General features: G+C 43.3%; 1 protein-coding gene across 1 annotated transcript in view; it reads right to left on the bottom strand.

Annotated features, from left to right (window-relative positions):
- Nucleotides 1-25,473, bottom strand: part of LOC101169488 (short transient receptor potential channel 5) — a 275,758-nt gene that overhangs the window by 220,451 nt on the left and 29,834 nt on the right. The window contains exons 2-4 of the mRNA XM_023948991.1: nt 6,314-6,355; nt 4,977-5,079; nt 2,424-2,674 (exon numbers count right to left, since the gene is read on the bottom strand). Of these exons, the coding sequence (XP_023804759.1) occupies nt 2,424-2,674; nt 4,977-5,079; nt 6,314-6,346 (387 nt within the window). The 5' untranslated portion in view covers nt 6,347-6,355. The remainder of the gene's footprint in view (nt 1-2,423; nt 2,675-4,976; nt 5,080-6,313; nt 6,356-25,473) is intronic.

The raw sequence follows: 25,473 nt of genomic DNA, 5'->3' as shown, positions 1-25,473 counted from the left end.
AAGTACAGAAGAAACGTGCCTCCATGAAGGACGCAGAGGAATCATCACGGCTGCTTTGAAGAGAGGACACACCAAAAAAAGTGGATTTAAGATGCTGTTAAATGGCCAATTTTTGGCCATTTTCTCCTCCTTTGCTCTAGTTGAGCCGCTCTGGCTTTAGTTTTCAGATGCTGCACCGTCAGAACGATGGCAGAGCACTTTCATTCAGAAACATGCATGTCTCTGCATGTGAATGCAGAGACAGAAGCGCTGGAGCTGCAGCTGTCAGACTTTCTTTAAGGCACAAAAAATTCAATTACCAGCAAATCCAGATAAAGTTTGTGCGGAAAAAATGATGGCTGACCTATTTTTCCACAGATTAGTGCTCATCTTCCTCCTCTCTCAGAGCGACATGGACGACATGACTGAATGAAACCACAGGAAATGACTTTCAGCTGTAAACAGCCGCTGCATGACTTCTACTCCACACACATCACCCTGTTTTTTTGAAGACTTCAAAGGAAACATCTCCTCTTCTGCGTCTCCTTCTGTCTTCTCCTCGTCTTCCCTATTTCTCTTCTTTTCACCCAGTGTTCTGTCTTTGAAACCCTTTGTCCCCGTCATCGTTTCTTCCATCAATCCCCACATTCTTCATCCTTCAGTCCCTCTTACCTCCAGAGCTGCCGCCGTGGGAAGCAGTGCACTCAGAAACAGTAAGAAGTTCTTACCCCATCGGCACATTTTCTTTATAAAAGCGAAAAAACTAAAATCTGCCAATTGGGCTAAAGACCACCGTAACTCTTCAATTGATCTTTCCAGCGGGTTCTGAAGTGGAGAAAAGTGGCTTTGCGCCATTAAGGTTGGTTTATACTTCCCAGCGTTTAGCCATCCCATCCATCACAGCCAGAATCACACCATGGAGTTCATACTAATGAAGGCAGGCTTTGCTTGAGACTGTCAGCGATAAATGCGATGAAATTCTGAGCGGTGTTTATACTTCTTTAAGCGACAGGATCGTCTCCGGCGTTTATTTTTAATGTCAAGGACATCGTGATCCTGCACCTGCTGCGTCTGCGAAGGCGCAGGGAAACGATGAGGAACAGGACCCACAATCAGGGCACAGGCCACACCTCCATGACCCTATGAAGCCATAAAGTGATCAGCATGCTCCTCCTGTCCTGACACCAGGCTGGGCGTGGAACCAATTGTTTACTCCCCTTACTATTTGTGCGCATGCAGACAGGGAACGCCTCTGCGGCCTGATAATATGCCCGCTCGTTGGTTGGTCAGTAAAGCATTCTGCTGGAACTCCGTACAACTTTGACCCCACTTTTGACAGCTTTCATTAAATGGTTCAAGTGTTTGTCTCTCACTTCCTCATCAACCGAGTCGGGGAGGCTAGAGGAGGACTGCCTCAACCCAAACACTCCCCTCGTCCACACGGGTCAGCCCCCGCATGGTTAAATGTGATGGAGGCTCTGTTTGTATCAAACTTTTGAACATGGAGGAACAAAGTTCTTTACAGAAATAAACCTGAAGGAAAACGGACAAAAAGAACGTGAGCAACTGCAGCATAAAGCTCTGATGTGCTCCCAAAAAAATCCTTCCCACAATCCTCAGCATTAGCCAAGACTGGGTTGCCATGGAGACTCAGAACCCCACAGCCAGAGTCCAAAAATGCACACATAGGAAAAGCTGCCCCCCCCCTCCATCGTCCTTTCCTTGTGACACGGAAGTTTCGTTTTCATTCCTGCATTGTCGTCCACATCCGCCAGTGGCGCGTTCTCCCAAATACACGGCGAATGCAGCCGGCAGACGAACGCAGCCGGCAGACAAACGCACCCAGCAGACAGACGCAGCCAGCAGACAGACGCAGCCGGCAGACGGACGCAGCCAGCAGACAAACGCAGCCAGCAGACAGACGCAGCCAGCAGACAGACGCAGCCAGCAGACAGACGCAGCCAGCAGACAAACGCAGCCAGCAGACAGACGCAGCCAGCAGACAGACGCAGCCGGCAGACGGACGCAGCCAGCAGACAGACGCAGCCAGCAGACAGACGCAGCCGGCAGACGGACGCAGCCAGCAGACAGACGCAGCCAGCAGACAGACGCAGCCGGCAGACAGACGCAGACGGACGCAGCCAGCAGACAGACGCAGCCGGCAGACAGACGCAGCCGGCAGACAGACGCAGCCGGCAGACAGACGCAGCCGGCAGACAGACGCAGCCGGCAGACAGACGCAGTGGCCAACTCCAAATCCTGTTTCACAGCTTGTCTGCTAATCTGTTCAACTCTCCGCCCCTCAGCAGAAAGCGGCGCCGAGCTTCACAGAGAACGGAGATAAAGCTTATTATGCTTTCAAACTGAACACAAAAAATAAAATAAATCGCACAAACCAACGAGAAAATGCAAACAGATGTGACACATGAAGCGTTTGCTCCCACCTGCTTCTCCCCGCTGGGCCTCCTGTGTGACAGCAGCAGCTCCACGGCGCCCACCACCTCCTTCCTGATGGCGTACAGCAGGGCGTCGCCCGTGTGGATGCCGTGGTCCAGCAGGAGCTCCATGATCTCCAGGTTCTCGTTCTCGATGGCGATGAGGAGCCCGCTGCGACCCAGCGGGTCCAGACAGTTCACGTCCATGTTGTAGTAGACCTCGGCCTCGCGGAGGGCGTGCTTCACCCCGGCATAGTCACCTGGAGAACGGTTGATGAGAAAATCAAAGATAATATATGTGTCATTTCACCACAAACACATGCAGGTGCTGCACTTTCCCCACATTTTTCAGGTTTAATTAAAGCAAAAAAGTCATTGGTGGTCATTTTTACTCAAAGTTATCTCCTTTATCATGGAAGTTGTGTTCTAAAAATAATTTGCGATAGACAAAATCTGCAAAGCAGTAATCTTTATTTGCACTTACACAACACCATATCTAAAATATTTTCCACTGCAATTATTATTAAACTAAGGCCGCTTATGCGAAATGGTTTCATCCTCCCCCGTCCCTCTGCAGCAATGGACTATCCCGTCAACAGCAAGCTGACAAGCAAAATGGAAAAATAAAGGTTAAGATGAAGCGCAGTGGAAATGATTCTTATCCTGATACAGCTGATGCCATCAAAGGAAAGAAAATCATCTGACACAAAACTCAAACAAAAACAACAAAATTATTGTGTGAAAAAAAACAGGAAAAAGAAGAACAGAATACAAAGGAACACAAAATGAAGATAAAAAAGTCAGGAATTTGAAAAGGAGAGGGGGAGGTGAAGAAAATGATCATTTTGAGGATATTTAATTGTTTATTGATGCAACTCCATTTTATTTCATTATTTAGGAATCTGTTTCTTTTTTAAATAAATCTGACAAATTAATAACATTTGTTAAAGACCTTTGTTTGTTCTTACTAGAAAGTGGGCGAGAAACAAAGAACACAATAAATTCAACGTTTTCCTTTATACATAAAAATACATTTCTTTGACATATCTATGTGATTTCAGTTTTTAGATGCTTATCAAAACATTTGAATTCCTGACATAAGTAGTTTTACTTTAAAAATTTGTTCTACTTTTCTCTATTTTTCCGTCTTCAGAACCCGTTGTATCCCTTTTGGGGTCACGAGGTTGCTGGAGCCTATCCCAGGTACTGTTGGGTGAAGGCGAGATAAACCCTGAACAGGTTGCCAGTCAGTTGCAGGACCATAAAATCACACATGCTCAAACGCAGAGTCACATGCACACGCACGCACACACGCAGAGTCACATGCACACACGCAGAGTCACATGCACACAACTTGGGCCTTGTTTCCACGCAGCGGTATGGTCCGGTCCAGTCCGGTATTTTGAGCGTTTCCATTAGAAAATGGTCCCCTTAAGCCTGACCGAACCGTACCATTTTTGGGCTCCTGTTGGTTGTAGGTCAATAAAAAAATGGAATGGACTGATTAGGGTGGAGCTACTGTTAAAACCTGCTAATTGGCTGAAGGTCGTTACGACAAAAGAAAGTGTCTGTGTTCTTCAACGCCCACAGTCTTCTCTTGTATTACATTAAATGGTTTGTTTACATGAAGAACCAAAAGCCAAGCGGAAAGAAAGCGATTACCTCCATTATTGTTTTGGTTAGCTTCCCCCACATGCGCCGTGACGGTCCAGCTCACCTGAAATGCCTGGACCGTTCTAAACTGGACCGGACCGCTCAGTGGGAACGAGGTTTTAGAGTCCCCAAATAATCTATGAAGCATGTTTTAGGTCTGTGGGAGGAAACCCACACTTCTCCACACAGAAAGACCCCAGCCCGGGCCTTCTTGGCGTAAGGCAAAAGTGCTAACCACTACACCACCGTGCAGCATTTGTGTAAAGTACTGAACAAAATGAAGGTTCGACTTTCTGGTTTTAGGCTTCAGGACTGTTTTCTTCACTGCCTCTTTTCCAGCCTTCTTACTGCAGATTCTATGGTGAGTTTGAGCTGAACCAATCACAGGAAAAACCCGCAGTGATGGTTTTTTTTTTACTATACATTGTGAGGGAGGGGTTTAAATTGATTCATTTATTCACTACATTGACATTTATTACATTTCTACATGGAATATAAATTCATTTCTAAAGTTTTGCAAGAAAAAAAGGGTTCAAAGGCAACAAAAAGAACAACCAAAGCGTGTCAAAATGAAAGTGATGTGTTGAAGGTAGATAGACGACTCGGGAATCTACCCAACATTCTGCTTGTTAGTCTGGTTAAATCAACCTCAAACCACCTTTTCGTTGCTCTACTTTCTCAAAAATCCTGTATTATTCCCCCACAGACCTCCACATTCTGCCACCTGGTGGCTTATTAAGATGAAATTGTTTCCTGTTAAAGGGGGATTCAGGTGGTTGGTCGCGCTGAGATGTACCTGACCGACATCAGCGGGCGGCAGCCTCCGTCTGAGCGGCCAGCTGCTGAGCTATCAGCCTCATTTACCAGGAGTCTGGACGAGCAGCGTGAGTTGAAAGTGTGTTTGTTCACCTTTTTCGACTGCAGTGAGGTAGGCCCGCTCCTCTGCAGAAAGCTCCACCTCCGCCCGCACGATCTGCAGCGGGATGCGGTCGCGGTACGGCGAGTACGTCGCCTGTGGGACCAACAGACAGAATAAATGCATGAGTCCCTTTAGGACAAACCCTTTTGCTGGTTTGTCCTAAAGAGATTCTCCGGTTTGCTTTCCCACAAGATTATGATTTTTGCTCAAAAAAATTCATTGAGGTCTTTAACTGAAAAAAAAATCAGATTCTCGCCAAAAGTTGGGTGAAAAATGGTCAAAACCTGTTCGGGGCATGAAGGTGGACTGCACGAATTATTAAAGTTGTAGACACTTCAGTGAACCTGTAAAGTTAAAATGTTCATGCACGTTCTTTTTACAGGCAGGCTGGGTAGTGAACATTTACACAACACATAGAGGTAAGTACAGGTGAAGTATGTGGGGCACAGGTGTGTCATACGACAGCATCACCAGAACAAGGTCCATCAGCCTTACCTATATTTTACAATTCGCTTACCACACAATGGTACGTTCCATTTTCATGATGTCCCTTTTGAGTAGGAGCCTCAAGGGAACTGCAAGACACACCTGTGCTACCCTTAAACACCGGAGCTTTGGTTCCACTGTCAACAATCGATCCACCGCTGTAAAGCGGCTGGGTAGCTCAGTTGGTAAGGTGAGAGGCTACAATGCAGGAATCCAGGGTTCGATTCCCGGATAAACAATGGTACTGGGTACTGGGTCAATTACCATATCAATGGCGAGCAATGAACATCACCCAGAGAGGGCCCTTAGGCAAGGCCCTTAACGCTACTGCCTCCCGAGTGCAGTTAGGCTGCAGCTCACTGCTCTTAATACCTTGAACCCGCTTATTCCGGCACAGGGAAAAGCTTTTCTCCAGGTCAAACTCCGGCAGTCCATGTTGATCGCGTAAACGCTCAAAGCGTTATGGTGTGTCAAAGAGCGCGCGTTATTTAGACTTCAACTGCAACATCTCCAGTGTTAAAGGGTTAAGATGCTCTTTTCTATGACCCCCCCAGCCCAAAAGCCCACAGCACCCATACCCTCCTTAGTTTTTGTCTGTAGATGACAATACTTTTTGGATTGCGTCATTTGACTCATTTAAAGTACTGTACTAAGCCCTGATGGGCTTAAAACAGGACATTATGGCCTTCCCACTGATATCCCGTGTGTTTGGGTGGAGTACGGGGAACAGGGTACATACATTAATGGGCTGGTTCTCAGAAGGGTCAACCGGGTCAACCCCCCATTACCGGTAAAGCTTTAAGAGCATGGGATAAAAAAGGGTGTGTCCATTTTCACTCACCTTCTTGTAGTACAGCTGTGTCATGGGATTCATCTGGACGACCTGAAAGAAAGAAGAAGACTAATGACTCATTTGATCTAGAAAACCACATCAGCTCAAGTCGAGAGCAGCGGCGGGCGTTGGCGGGTCTGAAAGTCAACGCCATTAACAAGACATGAAGAAGCAGAACCAACGAAGGTATTTTGTGTTTATCGCAGTTCTTCGCTGTAGTACAAATGACAGATTTATGGTTGGACGCAAGAACCCAGCAAACAGAGCGGCGCCAAACGCTAATCCACATCATTTGTGCTTCTGCTCTTCTTAATGCTTGTAATCCTGTGAACCTCCGTCTTGTTTGCTCATTGGTGTGTTTGTTTAAGTCCTCATCAGCGTGACTTACTGCTCCGTATATAATGTTTATTCTGTGTGAAGACGGACGAGGTGCTGTGAATGTTTTACATCTTCCAGCTCAGCGTGGGATTCACTTCACAACAGCGGGAAACAAAGACGGATACCAACGCGTTTCAGAGTCCGACTGAGAATTAAATACAAAATCAGTGTTTTATAAGCCGTCGTAAAAACATGATGGTTCATCTCTGATTGGTACTTTAGTGAGAATGCAGTAGAAACTCTGGAAATGGAGGCCATTTGCCATCAGAATGTCGCTGGTCACACTCGTTGAACACTGATACCAGGGGGGAGAACAGGAGTCTGCACAGATGCTTGTTTCCAGCTGTTCTAGCGGCGTCACCGACACCCGAGGAGGTAAATTAAAGGACAGGTGGGAGGAAAGTGCACCTGAAGTCACTTGCAGTGTTGAATGTTATTCTGTGAAGAGCCGTTTCTGGGTCACAGAGTGATTTTTTCTCAATTTTCTGTCTCCATTTCAGGTAAAAACTCACTGGAGCTCAACCTGGAAGCTTTTATTCCATTTTTTACCATTTTCTATGCACATCTAAACCTACTTACAGTCAGTACCTGTAGATGTTCTGTGTTTGAGAAAAGTATTTTAAAGGATTTTCTACTGAAATAACAGGAAACATTATGCAAATACATCTAGGGTTTCCTTTAAGGACGTGTCACACAGCCACAACGTACTTTTTGGTAAACGTGAGAAAAAGTAAGACAATTTGTGGTCTATAAGTGAAATTTTCACATATGTATCCCGAATGAACCCCGTTAAAACTGTGGAAGAAGTACAGATCCACCATGAGAAGAGAACGTAAACCAACGAAGAAGATGAACCGTGTGTGGATTACATGCAATTCATTAGCGATTTGTGTGTCAAGTATGTAATTTGAATGTGATTTAATGCGCCGTATACGCGATAGAAAAGTTATGCATCGGTGGTAAATGCGTGAAAAAGCCGTTTGAAATACGTGGTCGTAGATTGTGTTAGTATCTTGCCCTTATTTACGCAAAATTGCGTAAGATTAACGTGATAACTGTGTATAAGGTACGTAAACACACGTGAACTGCGTAATTCTCAACCGACCAAAAACTCGGAACAGCTATAAACCGACTTAGATTATATTAGGTAACTTTCTATTATCTGCGGCAGCAACAAGAACATTCAATAGTGACGTAAAGACCCGTCGGCTAAAACCCTCGACAGACATGTGCGCACATCGACGAACAGGAAACGCAAGAAACTATGAATTACGTACATCATGGAAAAATTCAATGGTCACAACATCAAAGGAAATAAAAAATGTTGAACATTTTTTTGCAGCATTTTTTTGAGCTATGAGTTGAGTGTTTTTTTTGGCCATGGAGTGCGACTTATATTCAGGAACGACTTATATGTGATTTTAGAAAATAAATATTGGCTTATAGAAATATTGGCTTTCTATATAACAACTGATTGCCCTCAAGTGGTTGTTTCCTACTAACAACCTCTAGAGGACACTGTAAGTGTGTTTATCAGGAGCTCTGCGGCTAAATTTTGAAAACGAAGGGACTTTATATGCATTTTCCAGGCATCTGATGAACTATTTCAGTTGATTAAAAGGCAGTAGAGAAGAAGGATTTAGTCCTTGACTTCCACTCTTTCACTGTTGACAACTATTGTTTCCTCCAAGCCATTTCCTGTGACTGCTGATCAACTACGTAACTTCCTGAACGTTTAAGGAGGAGCCCCAAAAGGCCCACTGTTTGTAAAGTACCCTTACTTATACCACCGTCCTATTTATCACCAATACCGTAAGTTATTTCTGAGGAGGAAAGCTGTCATTCACCTGTGCTCTGAATTAGCTGAAGATCATCATGAAATCCTTTTCAACATTTTTACACAAATGAAACAGCACACAAGTGCATAGGGGGTGCGGAGCTTTAAGCTGCTCCGCCCCCAAACTCTGGAACTCACTTCTACCTGACATTAGGATCACAGACGGCCTTTAAAACAAAACTCAAAACCCATCTGTTCCAACTGTCATATTCCCACCACCACCACCCCGTTTAAGGCTGTTTATTTTGCTTTTAGCTCGCCTTTGGTTCAGTGTCATTAAGGACACTGAAAGGCACTTTAGAATAAAATGCATTAGTTTTATTATTACAATATGCAAAATTAACAACCAACCCGTAGCGCTGATCTCTTCTCTACTGAGGTTCGTTACAGTAACTTCAGTTCACAATGACTCTGCAGTGAGTTTTACTGCAGCAACAATTCCGTTTCCCATCTGGAATCAATTCTTCAATCATGAACGAACGTCGGTCCTCTAACCTCGTTATCATCATCGTGTAAAAACGGATTGGGGCTCTAATTGGAAACCCGTTGGGATGAGTGAGATGTGTGTGGATGACAGCAGAGTTCTGGACTGCAGGCTGGCTGTGGACTGAATCCTGCAGATGGTTCAGGCCGAGCTTAGCTCCACCATGGAAATTGCTGCTATTATCGCAGACGTGATATAGATCTGCATTTCAACGAGGCTGTAATTGGTTCAGGGATGCAGCAAAACGCTGATGGAGCGTGGAGATATTTATAGAGTCTGTTGCTTGAATAAACACAAAACACACTGAAGCATCTTGTTTTTGGGGCGCATAGGCGGTTTGAGAGAAGTCATTCGACTGCAAACACCTAAAAACTACATGCAATTCACCTATTTGGATAATAAATGCTCCACGTTGGTTATTTTAGATGTGTTCACCTGACATGGTAGCAGTTACAACATGACATCAGGTGATATGTTATAAACCACTGAGCAGCCAGTCAGAATCAGAAACTTGCCAGAGAGAAAAACATGTTTTTTTTTTTATCCCTTTAACACTGAAGCTGTCATCCGTGGCACCTAATATACCATAAATCTTTGACCGTTCAAGCAGTCACAGCAAATCAGCCGATTCTGACATAGAGAAAAGTGGCTTTTCATACCAGCTTTACACTGGTGGAGCCTATTGCCTATGTGCCATGGAGCACATATGCGACAGATTACTGGAGGCCGTTTTACACAGTTGCTACTTATGTTTTCTCGTATTGCACAGATGAAAACAGGTCATATGTGAATTTACGTGGAAAAGGGAGAGAAGTTGTGTTTTTTTAATCACGAATGTATCATGTAATAACCACGGAAGAAGTATGAATAAACCACAAAAAGAACACGGATTACTTTGACATTCAGAGCACTGAGCTGAAATTGTATTTGGTCAGCACCATGGTCAGCGCCAAGGTCAGCACCATGGTCAGCACCTGCCACCAGCCCACGCAAAGCTTTGGTTTCATTAAACGGTCGAATTCCCCTAGTCTGCACCAGTTCTAAGTCAGCTGTCAGGCGGCAGCCCGCTGAGACGGTGGGACCCCCGCAGGAGCCGCACCTGGGGAAATCCGCAAGAAGGGCCTGGTGCGGGCCCAGAGTTGCGTCCATGCCCTCCATACTCTGCCCCCTTCCGTGTGGCAGCACACGCTGTGAAAGACCTGCTAAAATATATCAACTTCAAAATATCCACTCTAGACGAGATCATATCAGACATATCATTGAAACAGCCTCATCTGTGAAAAAAAAACTGCATCCACTGCTGGCTGGTCCAAATATGTATTTAAAAACCAAAAACTCTCAGTTTTTACGTTTGATAAAGAACAAAGATGTCTTGTTGCTATCTCTGGAACATTTCAGGGTGTGAAATCTCCAAACACAGGAACTTTAGTGTTACCTGTGAAAACACACACCATGTCATATAGAAAAAGGGTTTTTTCATGAGGGTCAGACAAGGGAAACTGTTCCAAGTACAGAAACTATGTCGTCCCCTTGTAGTTCAGTTAGTTCAGTTAGTATAGCTTAGTGGCCCAAAGGAGAAATGATGTTAACAAGTATCCTGTAATACGTGGGAACAGCACATATGAGCTTATTTAGAACATTGAATCCTCCAGTAATTGAATCTGAGCCCTGATGTGGTTGAATTTAAAATCAGAAACTCGAATAATTAGCAATTCTTTTGCATGTCTGTTTTGAATCACACATCACTCACAGAAACAAAAACTGTGGTTTTATTTCTGGGTCATGTTGAGTCACTGCCAGAGACGCAGGTCCTGAATCCAAAATGTCTGTGTGGAGCCTCCGAGATCCCCTGAATGACCTGCTGTCAGCGTTATCTGTGCAGACAGAAGCGGGTAGGAGCCTCCCCACGGTTACCGACCAGAGATCTATCCATCTGGGAGAAACACTGCCTGTTTCAAAGCGGCAGGTTTGCAGTAAGAATACATAAAATTTCGCTGTCAAATCCCTTTTATCAACAGCTGACAGACAAATTATCGCCTGCAGTCAACAGCGTTATCAAGGGCGCTGGAGACGGATACCTCGCTGGCTGGAAAGAGCACTTTTCATCTGGCTTCAAAGTATAATTATTGCAATTGGTTAAATACAGAAATACAGAAGCGACACCTAAAGACCTCCAGACGTCCAGACCGCGTTCAGTCTGTTCTTTCTAAAACAAGAAGCGACTTTACCAAGCAAAAAGCAAAACAGACTTTGGAAACTTGGCATCCAACTGATGCTTCCCTTCACATTTACGGAACCTAAATTATTTCCAAGTGAAGATGACATTTAGAGACACGTGAAGCAAGTGGATAAAAGGGAAGTGACAAGCAGGAAAGGGGAGTGAGCCGAGTCTGATGGCGACAGCTTCACTGACAGACACTTGACCAACGTTTACAGCAATTAGCAGCCAACTGAAGCCTGACGGAGGGCAGATGAGGGCAGGACAAGTGCCCCACTCACCAGTTCCTGCTAATCAAAAGCACTTCAGGTATTGATCACCCAAGACCGTGATTAGAAAAGCAGTTTTTCTGTCGTCAGTCCAAGTTTAAGTTTGGATGCAGCAAAAAGAAAAACTGTAAAAATGTACCGAGTGTGACGTCTAATGCTATGTTCACACCAAACTCTGCAACGCGTTCAAGTGGTCATTTTTAATGAAAAGCCTATGTAAATATAATAAGAGACTTTAGCCTTTTGTTGGCAAAAGTGTAAAAATAAATATATTCATAAACAAAAAATTTCAAAAATTAATCAAATTAAAATAAAAAATACACGTATAAATAATTAAATACATAAAATAAAATAATATATTATGGTAAAGTGTTGCATATCAGCACAAAGCTGATTTTCTTTGCTTCAAAATCTGCTGGAATTATGCATAAACGGTTGAATAGTTACGGTAATTCAAAGAATGTAAATCCTGGTGCTGAAGCTCTAAAGAAAAACCCACCAACTACAGAGCCGTCACCAGCGACGCTAAATTAACGCACACTCTTCCACAAATCGTAACTCTCTGTCCGTTTACGCAATCAGCATAAGTGTTGCTGACTCTGATGTGGAGAAAAGCAGCTTTGCCCTGATACTAATGTCAAAAATAACACGCTTTTCTCCACATCAGAATCAGCTGGTTTACGCTGATTGCGTTAAAGTGTGAAGTGTTGCATATCAGAATTATGTTGATTGCGTAAATGCTTGAAGAGTTACGGTAATTGGAAGATCGTCAACGCTAAAGTCCAAGCTTCAGTGTTCAAAGGCGATTTTTGGTTTCCCATTTGTTTATTATTTGTAGAAAAAAGCCTCCTAGTCTGACTTCCAGGTGAGCCCTCTGCCCCTCATACCCTCCAGGGTCCCATTGGGAGTTGCCTGTCCTGCTGAGGGTACAGGACCGTTTCCCAGTAGGAGCACACAGGGACAAACAACACACAACTACCCTATGAAGCATGTTTGAGACACATCCACACAGAAAACCCCCCAGCCTTTTTACTGTGAGGCTTGATGTATTGGTCCATAATGATGTCATTGGCTCTTTTGAACTAAATGGAAACAGATTTAAGAAAAGTGACTTAGACAATAATACCCAGTAATAATGATAGTGGTTCAATTATCTCAAGCAATTTAACTTCCAGCTTTTCTCCCAGTGAGCGGGAGAGGACAGAGGTTTGAGTTTCCACTTATTCCGATCATTTTCCGACATTCATGCCCTCACCCTCCGGCTTTATATCAGCCATGACCCGCACCAACATGGTCACGGCTTGAAAAAAACCAATCAGTGTTGGAAAATGGGAGCGACTCTGGATGAAAGTGTTGGTCCCCACAGCAGCGAGGTATTCGAGTGATGTTAAGGCCGTGTCCCACAGCCATTACGCACATTTTGTGCATTTTTGACGGATGACATGTCGGTCTTGGAAGAGAAATGTGTGATAGATATTCATAGGTGTTTCTTGCGTTCGTCATTCGTCGATGTGCGCAGACATCCATCAAAGGTTTCAGTCGACGGGGTCTTTATATGAATTTAGTTTAGAACTGTTTCTAATTTGACGTAGTTTATACGCAATTATTCCGTAACTCATGCAATTGTTTGTGATTTCCACGTTCCACGTAGATCTAGCAGACTTTTCAGGCATGAACCACCAATGTTTAACTTTTAAATCTCGTATATGGCGTACATATTACATTAGAATGACCTAACTGACGCACAAATCACTAGTAAAATGCATGTAAACAGCGCAATAGTCGCTCGGTTCAGGTTCTACGTTGATTTACGTGGTTTATCCGTACTTCTGCGGTTTTAACGTGGTTCATTCGTGATACATCTGGGAAACTTTCCCATAAAGAACCACCACTTCTCTCACTTTTTTCTCATGTATGTTCACGTCTTACCAATTTTCATCCGTGCAAAACGTACGTCGTGTGACTCAGCCTTTAGAAACAAGGAAGGAGGCTGGTCTTCATCTGAGAATTGGAGCCGGCCATCATCTAATTAATTTCAACACACTTAATGTCCTCAACTGATGGGAAAATGAAACTGATTTATGAAATAAAAGCAGCACTGAGCGTAATTAGCTGTCCAGGAAAACAGAGTAAACATTAAATCCTGCTCCTGCCTGCAGGTGAGGTTCATGCTGATTTCTCTAAGTAAGTTTATCTTTTTTTTTGGATCAGATTATCTCTGCAGTGGCGGCTGGACGGTTGTTTTAGTGCAGATGAGATTAGAGATTCCTCTAGATGTAGATACCGTGTGGTTCCTGACTTTTGCCTCTTTTCCTTTGGCACATTCCAGCCTGGAAGTCTACCCTCGACTTCCAGATTTTCCATCTGTTCTTTCTTTCTGCTATTTTTAGCCTTTGCCAAATTTCTACTTCTCTTATCTTCCTCCCTCAGAACCCTCATCTCAACCTGAACATCATCGTCTTTGACTCGCGGCACCTTTCATATTTTCCGCTCTATTTTTTGCCTCCGTCCTGTGGGAACATGGAGTGCTCTTTCCTGACCCCACTTCCACGCATCACACAGATCTTTCTCATTCACTCTCTGCTTTGAGCCGTTTTTTTCTCTCCTCTTCATCAAGTATCAGCTGACAGGGATGCAGGCCAACTCCACTACAATGTGTTTCCTGGTGGGTTTTTTAGCACTCGGTGGTGCTTAGGGGGCGGCGGTGTGAGGGAGCTGACACTGTTGGCGGTGGGGCGTCACGTCGCTCTACGCACACAAATACTACAGACATGAATGCTGTCATTCATTGTGAATGGACAAACACACGAGGAAGATGAAAACAGCTGATCCCTGCAGGAAGCAGGAGAGTTCATTTCAGAAGATTTACAGGAAGTAAACATTGTTTAATTTCCTGCCTTTTTTGCCAGCAGATTTTTGAAAAATTCATTTACTGAAGCCTTAGTCACAAGCACCCATACAAGGGGGTTGACCTGCACAGGTGGTGTGGTTATTGGTAGGGATGTAAGTGATAATGCATATTAAAAAAAACGATCTGGAGGGTTGTGGCGATGAGTGGCTGCATCGTAAGGGGAGCGTAGGTGTATCTTACAGTTTCCTTAAACCAGAGGTCGGCAACCCATGGCTCCGGAGCCACATCTGGCTTTTTCATCCTTTTCTGTTGCTCCCTGTGACTTTGGAAAATAATGAGTATTATAATAATTACATTTTATTTTAGTTTGTTCATCTGCTGGCTCCGTACGAAGCCCATACCACGTCAAAACCAGCTTCCTAAATGAGCTCGTATTTATCGGGCGAGACCTGCAGAGCTGATAGAAGGGAGAGGCACGCGGGGCGGCTTCAATAAACACTCCGATCTTCTGCCGGGAACTTGACGTGCCGCGGGACAGAGGCCAACTCGCTGATGACAGACTGAGAGTTCGAGCCAGCGTTGCCAGATAGAGTCACAGTTTTCCAGCCGAAAAGTCATCTGAAAACCACCAGACCCAGCCAAAAACCGCCTAACACAGCTTTTGTTGATGTTTTTTTTTTACTGGACTGATAAAATAAAAGATTTTTCTAAATAAAAAATAGTTCTGACCAATAATAAAATGTGTACAATATTGAATATTTCTTCAGCGGGCCGCCTTCTTCCATTCATTTTCTTAACCCGCTCTATCCCCGCTATAACCTGAGTCCGGCTCTTTCATCCTTGTGTTGCGCTGGAGCGGCCCGACTACTATCGTATTTTGCGCTCTCTGTGTAGGACACACTGAGGAGCGCGGGGGAAACAACTCTCAGCTACAGAGGATGTGAACAGGTGAACAGGTAGAGAGGAAGAGCAGGTGGAGAGGCGGAGGAGGGGCTTTGGCTTCAAACTCTGTCAGATAGAATGGAAACATGGGCGTCAGATTGAGACGCAGCTTTCACTGCAGGAGTTGAAGCAGAGACTTTCTCTGGGATGATTTTTTGAACTCACACATGGAAACATGATTAGCAAGTAGAACTCTTCAAAATAATAAACCTGATCTCTCCACATTCTCCGTGTCTACCATGCATTGATAAATACATCGCTCCATGCAGCGATCAAACCAGAACTTCAGCTGGTGGCTCCTCCCAACGCGGCCGCGGTATCATCCTTTTAAGAACACAATGTGCATTTGCATCGACGTATGCTTCAGACCATGTCCGACTGGCCAATCTACATGTCAATCAAGTCTCGTACTTCTGAGTGAGGATTTTGATTGGCTGGTGGATTTTTAAGAAGTACTTTTATCTTTTCTGGCCCGCGATCTACACTCATGTCATTGAAGATCGACCGGTCGATCGCGATCGACGTAATGAGCACCTTTGAATAATATATACATGCATAATATATATAATGATGTCAAAACGGGTTGTGGCTCCGGGTGCTTTCTTTTTTATTAAGGGGCAGTCCCAAATGGCTGTTTGAGTAAAAAAGGTTGCCGACCCCTGCCTTAAACGTACGAGGGTCATGTGTGTTTAGTGTATCATGAAGTATTTGTGAGGCTAATGCAAGTTGCACATACATTTTAGGTAGAGGGTGATGCTGTCGAACATTGACCTTCTGCCACTCCATAGTCATTTGTAGGAGTAAGGGGTCCACACAAACTAGGCTCTGATTGTCTAATTCTTCATTTTTGTCGGTACCGGCTCCTTGCTTTTAGTGCAGGATTTGGGGATTTTAAAAGATGAAAAACCGGTTTGACACTACCAACATCTGCTTCACCCTTACTGCCCGTGTCGTATAAGTGTTCGCTACAGCCTGTCGCCCACAGCATAGGCCTACTCGTAGAAAACCATTTGCCTGGCATTGCTGTTTCCAGTATGATCTGACCTTTCAGAGCAATAATTGAATCAGATATTTCTGAAGTAGTTTACATACATTGTATTCAATAACTAATAGGTGCAGGCCTGCAGGAACTGTATAGCTATGAAGCTGGAGGAGTTGAAAAGCCTTTCATGGATGGGAGCTCCGGGTTGAAACGGCCGGCGCCTGCCGTGCAGAGACAAGCAAATCTTGTGGTAAAGTCACGACGATGTCTGGCAGCCACTCGGTCAGGAGGTTTTATGATGCTTGTAGCAGCTGTTAGGGATTTGATGGACTTGGCCCTGAGTGTGGTAATGATCTCTTTACAGCTCTGACTGCCTGCCAGGCTCTTCTCACAACCCCAGCACTTTGTTCTCTAAGTCCCAGTCTTAGAACTGAGGCTCGAGTCGGGCTGGAGCTTGCACTCTCTGTCCCCCACGCCTCCCTGCTCTCCGGCATCGGGGCCCTTGTGGCGGTCCTGCTGCCCCTGGTCTGGGTGGTGGACGGGGTTGCCCGGTCAGTGGTTTTTCTCCATCTGCTATACTGTACGGGTGATGGGGGGTTCCTGGCTACCACTGGTGCTTTGGCGGGGGTCTTGGTGTGGGGATGAACGGGCCCTCTCCCTCTTTTTTGTTTTCACATACATACATACATTCCACATACTAACATTTACACCTGACAGAACCCGACCCAATGATCCTGTGAGCCCAAATTTAATCGAAAGACAATCCACCTGAAGGTATTGGTCAGCTAATTATTCATGTTTTACACGCTAATGGCACTTACAGGAGAGTCCCACGTTTGACTCTTATAACACCGACGGCATAACTGACCGAATAATCTATTATCAAATCAATTAAGACTAAATGTGAAACAATCCGGAGCTTAGCAGAGGCTAATTCAGCCTTGCTAGCCCCCATCACAGCAGAGGTGAAATGGATTTCCTTCTCTAATGAGAGCGCACTGAAATGAAGGGCTTTAAACGACTCAGAGGAGGATCATAGATTACAGGACGACGCGTGGATAAGAAGCAGGAAGACGAAGAGGAGGTACAGCAAATTCAAAGTTTCTAAATGAAGGAAAATCAACCAATGACCCAAAAAGCTCAGCATGATGGGAATGCTGGGAGCTGAAGATCACAGGGAGTTGGCGTGCAGTCTGGAGGGTGTTCCTCAGTCCGGCGGATCGCAGATCTGACACGACGAGGATGAAAAGCTCTTTGTTCCACTGTATGTTGCACTGGAGGCCAAAACTGACACCCCTGTGATCCGCAAAAGGACTTAGATATTTTTTATGTGTCAGTATTCTGTTTCTTCTTTTTAGAAACATCTTTTTTTGTGGGGAATGTGCAACTTCACTGTTTCCTCTAGACAGGAACAAACATTTACATCCTTGTGTGGCCAATCAAGGCAGACAGGATGATATTATGGCACAGAGCTGGGCTGTGGATCGTTACTTAGGAGGCGTTCCGATTCGCTTTACGAATCTAGCACAACAATTCACACATCAAAACACGATTCTTATTATATAACATGTTTTTGAGTTCCTATACGACTTTTTACAGGATGTATGAAAATTAAAATTATTTGTATTGAATCACCCTCACTTTCCTTTATTCCTTTATTTACAACAGGAGAATCAAGAAAACTCATGAAAACACAAAGATCTAGATAGAAAGAAAGGGTAGTCGTCATTTTAAACAGTAGCTGCGTTACGAAACTCTGGAAATGTCCAAAAACAAACAAACACACAATTACACTGTTTCAATTAAATCATGGTTATGTGAATAAACACAAACCAACTCACGCAATAAATCATTCAAAAACACGCTGAGGGATATGAACAATGCTTTGATTGACAGCAGATCCATTCCCATTTCAGCCACGGCACTGGAGCTCATCATCCTCTATCAAAGGAGATGCCGGCGTCTTCTTCAGGGCTCATAGCGGCGAGCTCCTCACAAATGGGAGGGGCTATGGACGAAGGGATTTTGGGAAATGGTGGTTGGTGAATTTCCAGAGGAGCTGTGGATCCAACAGTTCAACATGACACGCTCAGCCTTTAATGTGCTGTGTGACGCTGTGGGACCTCTGGTGTCAGTCAGTAAAGTTCAACAGTTTACCAAGCATCTAGTCTACATGCTTTGGGTCTTTGTGTCACTTCCTGTTTTTGTTACGACAGTGTTTGGTTGGTTCGTTAATCTGTTTAATGAACTAAAAAGTATAAAATCCAATTTTGTCGTCCCTATTCCTATTTCTTCACTTGTTTTCTGTTCAACTGTTTTTTTAACTATTGGATTTGTTTTCACATTTTTGCATCTGCTAGCTTAGCATGGCTGTTAGCCAACTCGGTGTGTCAGATATTTCGGAACTTCTCTAGCTCATCTAAACGGTAGGGTTGTTTGAAATAAATGTAGTTTTTTTGCAACTTTGGAGGTGGTCTCATGGAAGTTTTGTTTGCCTCTGCACCATTAAGAAACAGTATTCCTGTTAGCTTCAAAACTGCCGGTGTGGGTACCGGATTGACTCGGGCTGCCAGATCTTCTCGGGGTCCATCGACCAATGCTGACATCACCCTACGGCAACCCCAGTTGGACAAACTACTCAAACTACTTAGCGATTTAAAAAATTTTTTTTTTTACTTTATTGACAATTGAGGTATCATACATTAAATGACGAACACTTAGCGATTTTACTACTTAACACCAGTTGGACAAACTACTTAGCGATTTTACGTTTCCTTTTGTAAAGTTTTTCTCACTCATAACTAATAATGCCATTTTTAATTTTAAGGTGTCTGACATAATTGTTTGTTATGTCGGACATTATTATTTGTTACACCAAATGCAAACTGTACTTTTTACATAAACAGAACATATATGTTCTGTTTATATTTTAAAGAAGAAACAATGGCAATATAAACTTATTTTTCCAATTTGGGCAAATGTATGACTGTATAAAAACAATATTTATTTATGGTGTGCAGTCTGGTTTAATTCTCCCAAATGTCAGTTTTCCTTTTTTTATCTCAGAAAAAAAACATTGTCATATTGATAACTATAATCAAAAGGAGAAGCCTACAGTCCTAAGCATTAATCGAATTCCACACTATGGAATTCCAGAACTTTATTGGATTTAACAGTTCTGATTGCAAAGTTTATATTTCCCGTTTAAAACTTGTTGAAAGCATTAAAAAACTAATTACAAAAAACAGCACACTTTTTTTGCTCAATTTTTAATTGTTCTTCATGTTGTATCAAAACAAACAAACCAAAAAAAAAATTCGATGTAATAGTCATCCATGTTTCTCACGAATAACGGAAAATTATAGTTTTATCGTTCACCGTAACTGACCAATCACTATCGTATACGTCATCGTGCCAACGTACAGCCAATCAAATAGTGTAACGTCATCATTGGTCGAAGGACCCCGAAGGACCCCGAGCAGATCTGCCAGCCCGAGTCGATCCGGTACCCACACCGGGAGATCACGCTAGCAGAGACAGAATGCGGCATCGCCTCTACACCGACTGATCTTAAATATTTAAAACATATAAGAAAATGTTCATTTTCATTGCTTTAGCTCTATTTGATGTTTAGTGTTGAATTACTGTAGCTCTTCGACCAATTGAGCAATTAACTTAACTCCATCGGCTTTAAAGCGGAGAAAAGCTACTTTATGCTGATACGCAACACTTATGGCAATAAATAAAGTGTTCAAGTAATTAACACGAACCGGGTGATTTTGACGCAAAAAAATGTGGAATGTAATATTGGAATGGCTTTAATTGTATAAATGGTTCAAAGAGTGTATGCTATTTTACTGTTGGCAGCTCCAGTATTAAAGGTTTAATACGACAGAGTTTTAGGGCCACGGTGAGGAAAAAAAATTCTGGCCAACGAGAAAAAACTCGACACAAAGTTTCGAGAAAAAACTCGTCGTGTCGAGATAAAAGTCGAAATAAAGTTTCGAGATTAAAGTCGCAATGTTGCGCTAGAGCAGTGAAGCTGAGTCTTTCAGGAGTATTCAGTGTTATGGCTAATGTTAATGAGCTAGTGGCTTTGTATTTAAGAGTTTACGACAGAGTTTTATGGCCACCAAAAAAAAGTAATTTTATTAGGAGATAAAAACTCGTAAATTTTACGGGAAAAAAGTCATAGATTAACAAGGAGAAAACCCCGAAGTTGTCTGTTTATCGGAGCCTAGCTTGAAGATGAAATATGTGAAGCCTTTTGTGAAGCTTTATTTCCGGATTATAGGTTTAAAACAAAGAGATTCTGAGCCTTCTGGCGACTCAAAATCAGATTATTTTCCGTGGAGCCGTCTTTCCGGGGTTCGGTGTCAGTAAAGCGGACTCTCATATGTAAAATAAGGAGCTCAGAGACACGTTTGGGTGTAGAGGACCGCTGCAGCCTTTATTCTCCTTTTCATTCACATAACCTGAAGTTCATCTGTCACATTACGTCATGAACCTGTCATCCGATCACCAATGCGGAAGTAAACAGTGTTACATACGCCCCCTCCTGCAGATGAAGCGACCCGTTTGATCATTAAAAAACAAAGATGAATGAAAATAGTCTGTTATATTAGCATTAAAACGTTGAAAAAGGCAAAAAGTGCTTCTCCTCCTCAGACGGAAGCATCACACAAACATAGAGATCTTGTCTTTGGTGGAGGAAGAAAGGATTCAAGCAAACAGCTGCAGGGACAACCGATGGCTTCATCATCGGGCTGCAGAGATCCTGCAAAACAACCATCAATAAATAAAACTTTAATAACTTGTAAATCAAACAAATGAGCTTCCAGACATTTGGAACATTATCAATTAACATTCAACTCACCTGTTCAACAAAGTTTAGTCGGTCTGATCTGCTGCTGCACGGCGTTCACCTGCTGCTCTGCATGCTCACTTCCACTATAATCTCGTAAATTTACGAGTTTTTTTCTCTCGCGCGCAACATTGCGACTTTAATCTCGAAACTTTATTTCGACTTTTATCTCGACAAGACGGGTTTTTTCTCGTAACTTTGTGTCGAGTTTTTTCTCGTCATGACGAGATTAAAGTCGACATGACGACTTTAATCTCGTCATGTTGGCCAGAATTTCTTTCCCCTCACCGTGGCCCTAAAACTTCGTCGTAGTTTAAAGACAGAGGGAAGGATGTTGAGAAAAAAAAAGTAGATGGGTTTTGCTGCTCCACCTACACAGCAGGAAACGGTAAGAAAAGGGGGACTGAATAATTCATAAGAACTGGAAGGAAGGGCTAAAAGTTCACCTGAGATTCTGTTTAAAAGCCAACAGCACTTTTGGGATCAATCAAGGTACTTTTGAGGGACACAATGACGACAAACGTGAACTATACCTGCCCCATGGTACCATTTCTAGCAGAGCCTCCCACCTGCTGCTTGCTTCAGGTGGCACAAGCTACCGCCTGCTAGGAAAGAGTCAGCGTGGATAATGGAGGTTCATTTTTTTGCAGTTACTTGCAATGGTTCGTCAGGTATGTGCTTAACTCTTCTTATTTCAGTACAAGGAAATCACCCGAACATCCATCTGTGATCAAAATCCTCACCAAGATTAAAGCATCAACTTGTTACATGTTCTCCATTGGGATCATATTCTTGAAGAATGATCCAATAGACAGGGCAAACAAACCCTGATGGATGCCGGAACAGGAAAGCTACAGACACACTGGCCGTGTGACGCACGTTTAGCGTTCTGGAATGAGGGTATAGCCCATGGTGTTCACACTGGACAAGTAGAGAGGGGCTTCTTCTTCTTTTTCTACTGTTTACTAGCCCATGCCATCAACGGTTGGAAGACGTTTGGTGCTAAATGTCTAGTGGGTGCTAATTTCACAGATCTCCACGTTTTATCTTACGTAGCTCTATTCCAGAACATTAAATACTTGGTTTAGCAAACTGCAGTTTTTTTTAATTTCAGAGGTACCCAAAAACAACATCCAGCCTTGGAGGCACTTAAAATGCGTGTGGGGAATGCAGTAATGTGCCATCTTCTCTTCTCCCTTTACCGGAGCTTGTGCACGTTGGATGGAGTAGATCAGGGAGCTCGTGCACTCTCTCCTGGGCCGTTGTGACATCACAACAACTCATCAATTCAACCAGTGTCTTTGCGACAGTTTGATTGACAGCGATTTAAAAGCAAAAATACTCAGAAATGCAAACATGACATGATTTCTTAGTACATTTGCCACACGTACATGCCAAAAACTCAAAAAACATGATTTTCATCGGAGGGGGACTTTAACTCCAACTGTACATGGTAATAGCACATTCTCCTGTTTTACTGCCTAAATGCTCATGATGATCTTCTGTAAAGGTCATCGTGAAACTGAACTAACAGCGAACTCTCACAAAGGCTGAGGTTGAATCCCACAAACACGTTGTTCCAGCTGCTTTAGCACGTCAGGAAGAGTGTTTGGATGAACGGTCCGAACACAAAACCAGAGCCTCTGAAGCTCTGCAGGGTCTCTCCCTTCAGAGAAACCTCGGTTTTGGAGCTGCAGACGGAGAGTTGAACGTTGCTGGCTGAGGATGCACCCTTTGTTGTCTGAAACTGAATGTAGCCCCAAAAGGCATGTGGGATCTGTGAAGAAGAGACTGCCAGCTGATCCAAAAATAACCTGATGGCAGTTCTACCCAAAAAAAACCCAGGGGTAGGGGGTGGTGGTGTCCGTCTTTTGATAATTTCCTCCATCCTTTTTCCCTCCATCCGACCGTTTTTCTCTGCTTTCATCGGTTCACTCCCCTTCATTTCTCCTTCTGTCTCTTTATTACCTCCCTCCACATTCATTCTCTTCCTTTGTGCTGTTTGGAATTTTATTTTTCTCAAAACCCTTTTTCATCCCATCAGACGGATCCTACATCCCAGTATCCTCTATTTCCCTAGTCCTTCTGCTTTTATAGTCTTCCTGACTATTTCCTTTCCTCACTTGTTTTAAGTTTATTCATTATCATTACTCCTGTTTTCATTAATCAATTCTAATACTCTTTATTAGTTGTAAAAGCTTGTTTTTATTGACTAAATGGTGGACTTTTTATTTATCAGCAGTGAAAATATTAACTGTAAATTCTTTATTTCATTAAATGATACATAGATAAATGGATGGACTCATCCATATCTCCATCTATTTGACCACCTACTCACCTACCCATCAATCTATCCATCCATCTATCCAACATTCTCTAAAAACAACCCATCCATCCATCAATATATCTATCCATCCATCCTACATTAATATATCTATCTATCTGCAAATCACTCATCTATCTATCCATCCATTCATCTAACATCCCCTCATCCTTCACCTTTCATCCTCTTTTCTACATGACATGTTTATCCATTCATCCATCTTTGTTTTAGTCTTCAAAGTCAACTCTTCCATGCTTGATCCCTCCTTTCCACAATGTCCTGATGTACCGTCTTCTTCTTTCCTCCGCATCTCCTAATCTTGTCTGGTCTTCCTTTTATCCAGAACCTGATTTAATTAGAATTCCTGTTGCTCCTCTTAGCTCCCCACTCTCCCTTCTTGTTGAGTTAAACAACATCTCATGGTAATCAAACTGCATAGAGCTTTTTGTTTTTCAATGATCACCTCACATACTTCACGACCTGCAAACATTTAGCGTAGGAAAAAGCCGGGATAATCACTGAATGTCCCTGCTGTGTTTTCCAGTTCTGCTGTCCCGATGAGTGAGTAAAATCCAGAAAACAATCTGCTTCTCTGTTTAATTAGGGCTTCAGTTGGCTTTCTTGGTGACACAGTTAGGAAAAGAGGAAAAACTTGGCAGCTGGTTTGGCCAGAACTGTCATGACAGGCCTTTCTTTTTTATGCTAAATCAGTCCAGACTAAAACCAGTTTGTGCAAAAGCAGAAAAAGCCTCAAAGCCTGGCAAAACAAACAAAGCCTAATTAGGGAGCTGAGCAGAGCAGGAGCTGTTCAGCAGAAAGGAAAAGCATTAGATTCAGTAAGAGCACCATGCACTACCTGAGGCCGGGAGACGCTAATGTCATAAGAGAATGAATATTCAGCCGTCTACCCACCTATCTGTCTGAATTAGACAGTAAAGTGGGCAATGAGACAGAAGTGAGGTGTAATAAGGCAGAAAAGAGGCAATAGCTTTAACTTGATCTAATATTTTCATGAACTAAAACCTCTGCATCAATGCTTCTTTGAGGACAGCTGTAATGAGACGGCACACTTCAGGAGCTGGCACATTTGTCAGAGCTGAGCTTGTTGGCTGTGCTCATGAAACGTGGGCCAGAATCCTTTCCGCTAACATCAAACTGCTTGCTTCGTCACAACTACTGTTTGCCGTTTGATGGATTGAATGATTGAAGTTTGAAGAAATAGAAAAAAGAAAAAATAATTTAAGTAATTTCTTCATTAAACATTCAGGAGGGTCAGTAACGTGTGGAAGAATCAGCATTTGTCACAAGTCTTGGTTGTGCTGGTCCATCTGGCACAAACAGCATATCCAAGTGTTTAATCAAATCCTCTCATTCCAAACTTGTGGGGGGGAGTCTCTAAAAACCCTGACTGTGTGGGGGCGGGCATTGACATCTTGGAGTAGAGTTTGGTCCTAGACATGGGACTGCCCGATAGATTGGCTCCAATGACGCAAAGCCCACCTACAATGGACTGATTAGGTCCAGGGTCCAAGGTGTACCCCTGATTTGCCCAACAGTGACTGGGACAGGTTCCAAGAATACTTTGACCCCTTTGGGATTAAAATGGTTGGATGCCCCATTTTTTCTCAGAAAGCAAGACTCCATGCCATCATACTGCCGCTGCCTTTTTTATTTTATTTTATTTTATTCACCTTTATTTAACCTGGATAAATCTCATTGAGATTAAAAATCTCTTTTGCAAGAGCGTCCTTGCTGCTTCATCAGTGGAGCAATCAACACAATATTGTCTGGACTTTCTCTTAATGCTGACTTCTCAATCCAACTGCAACTGCTGCTGGACATATCGATCCACTACATGTAAAGATGGATGGTGAGGGACAATCCTGAGAGGCCTTCTGGACTGTCATGACTGCAGGGATCCATGGATCACGTCAACCTGCAAACATTGACAACAGGTACTGTATATCATCTACTTGTTGCCTATCTCTTATTAACGCCCGTTTTCAATAAACGCCAGCTTT

The sequence above is a fragment of the Oryzias latipes genome, chromosome 18 (assembly GCF_002234675.1).
Source record: "Oryzias latipes chromosome 18, ASM223467v1".
In the NCBI taxonomy this organism is placed as follows: Eukaryota; Metazoa; Chordata; class Actinopteri; order Beloniformes; family Adrianichthyidae; genus Oryzias; species Oryzias latipes.
Note: the sequence above shows the minus strand (reverse complement) of the source record. Positions and strands in the feature narration are given on the sequence as shown.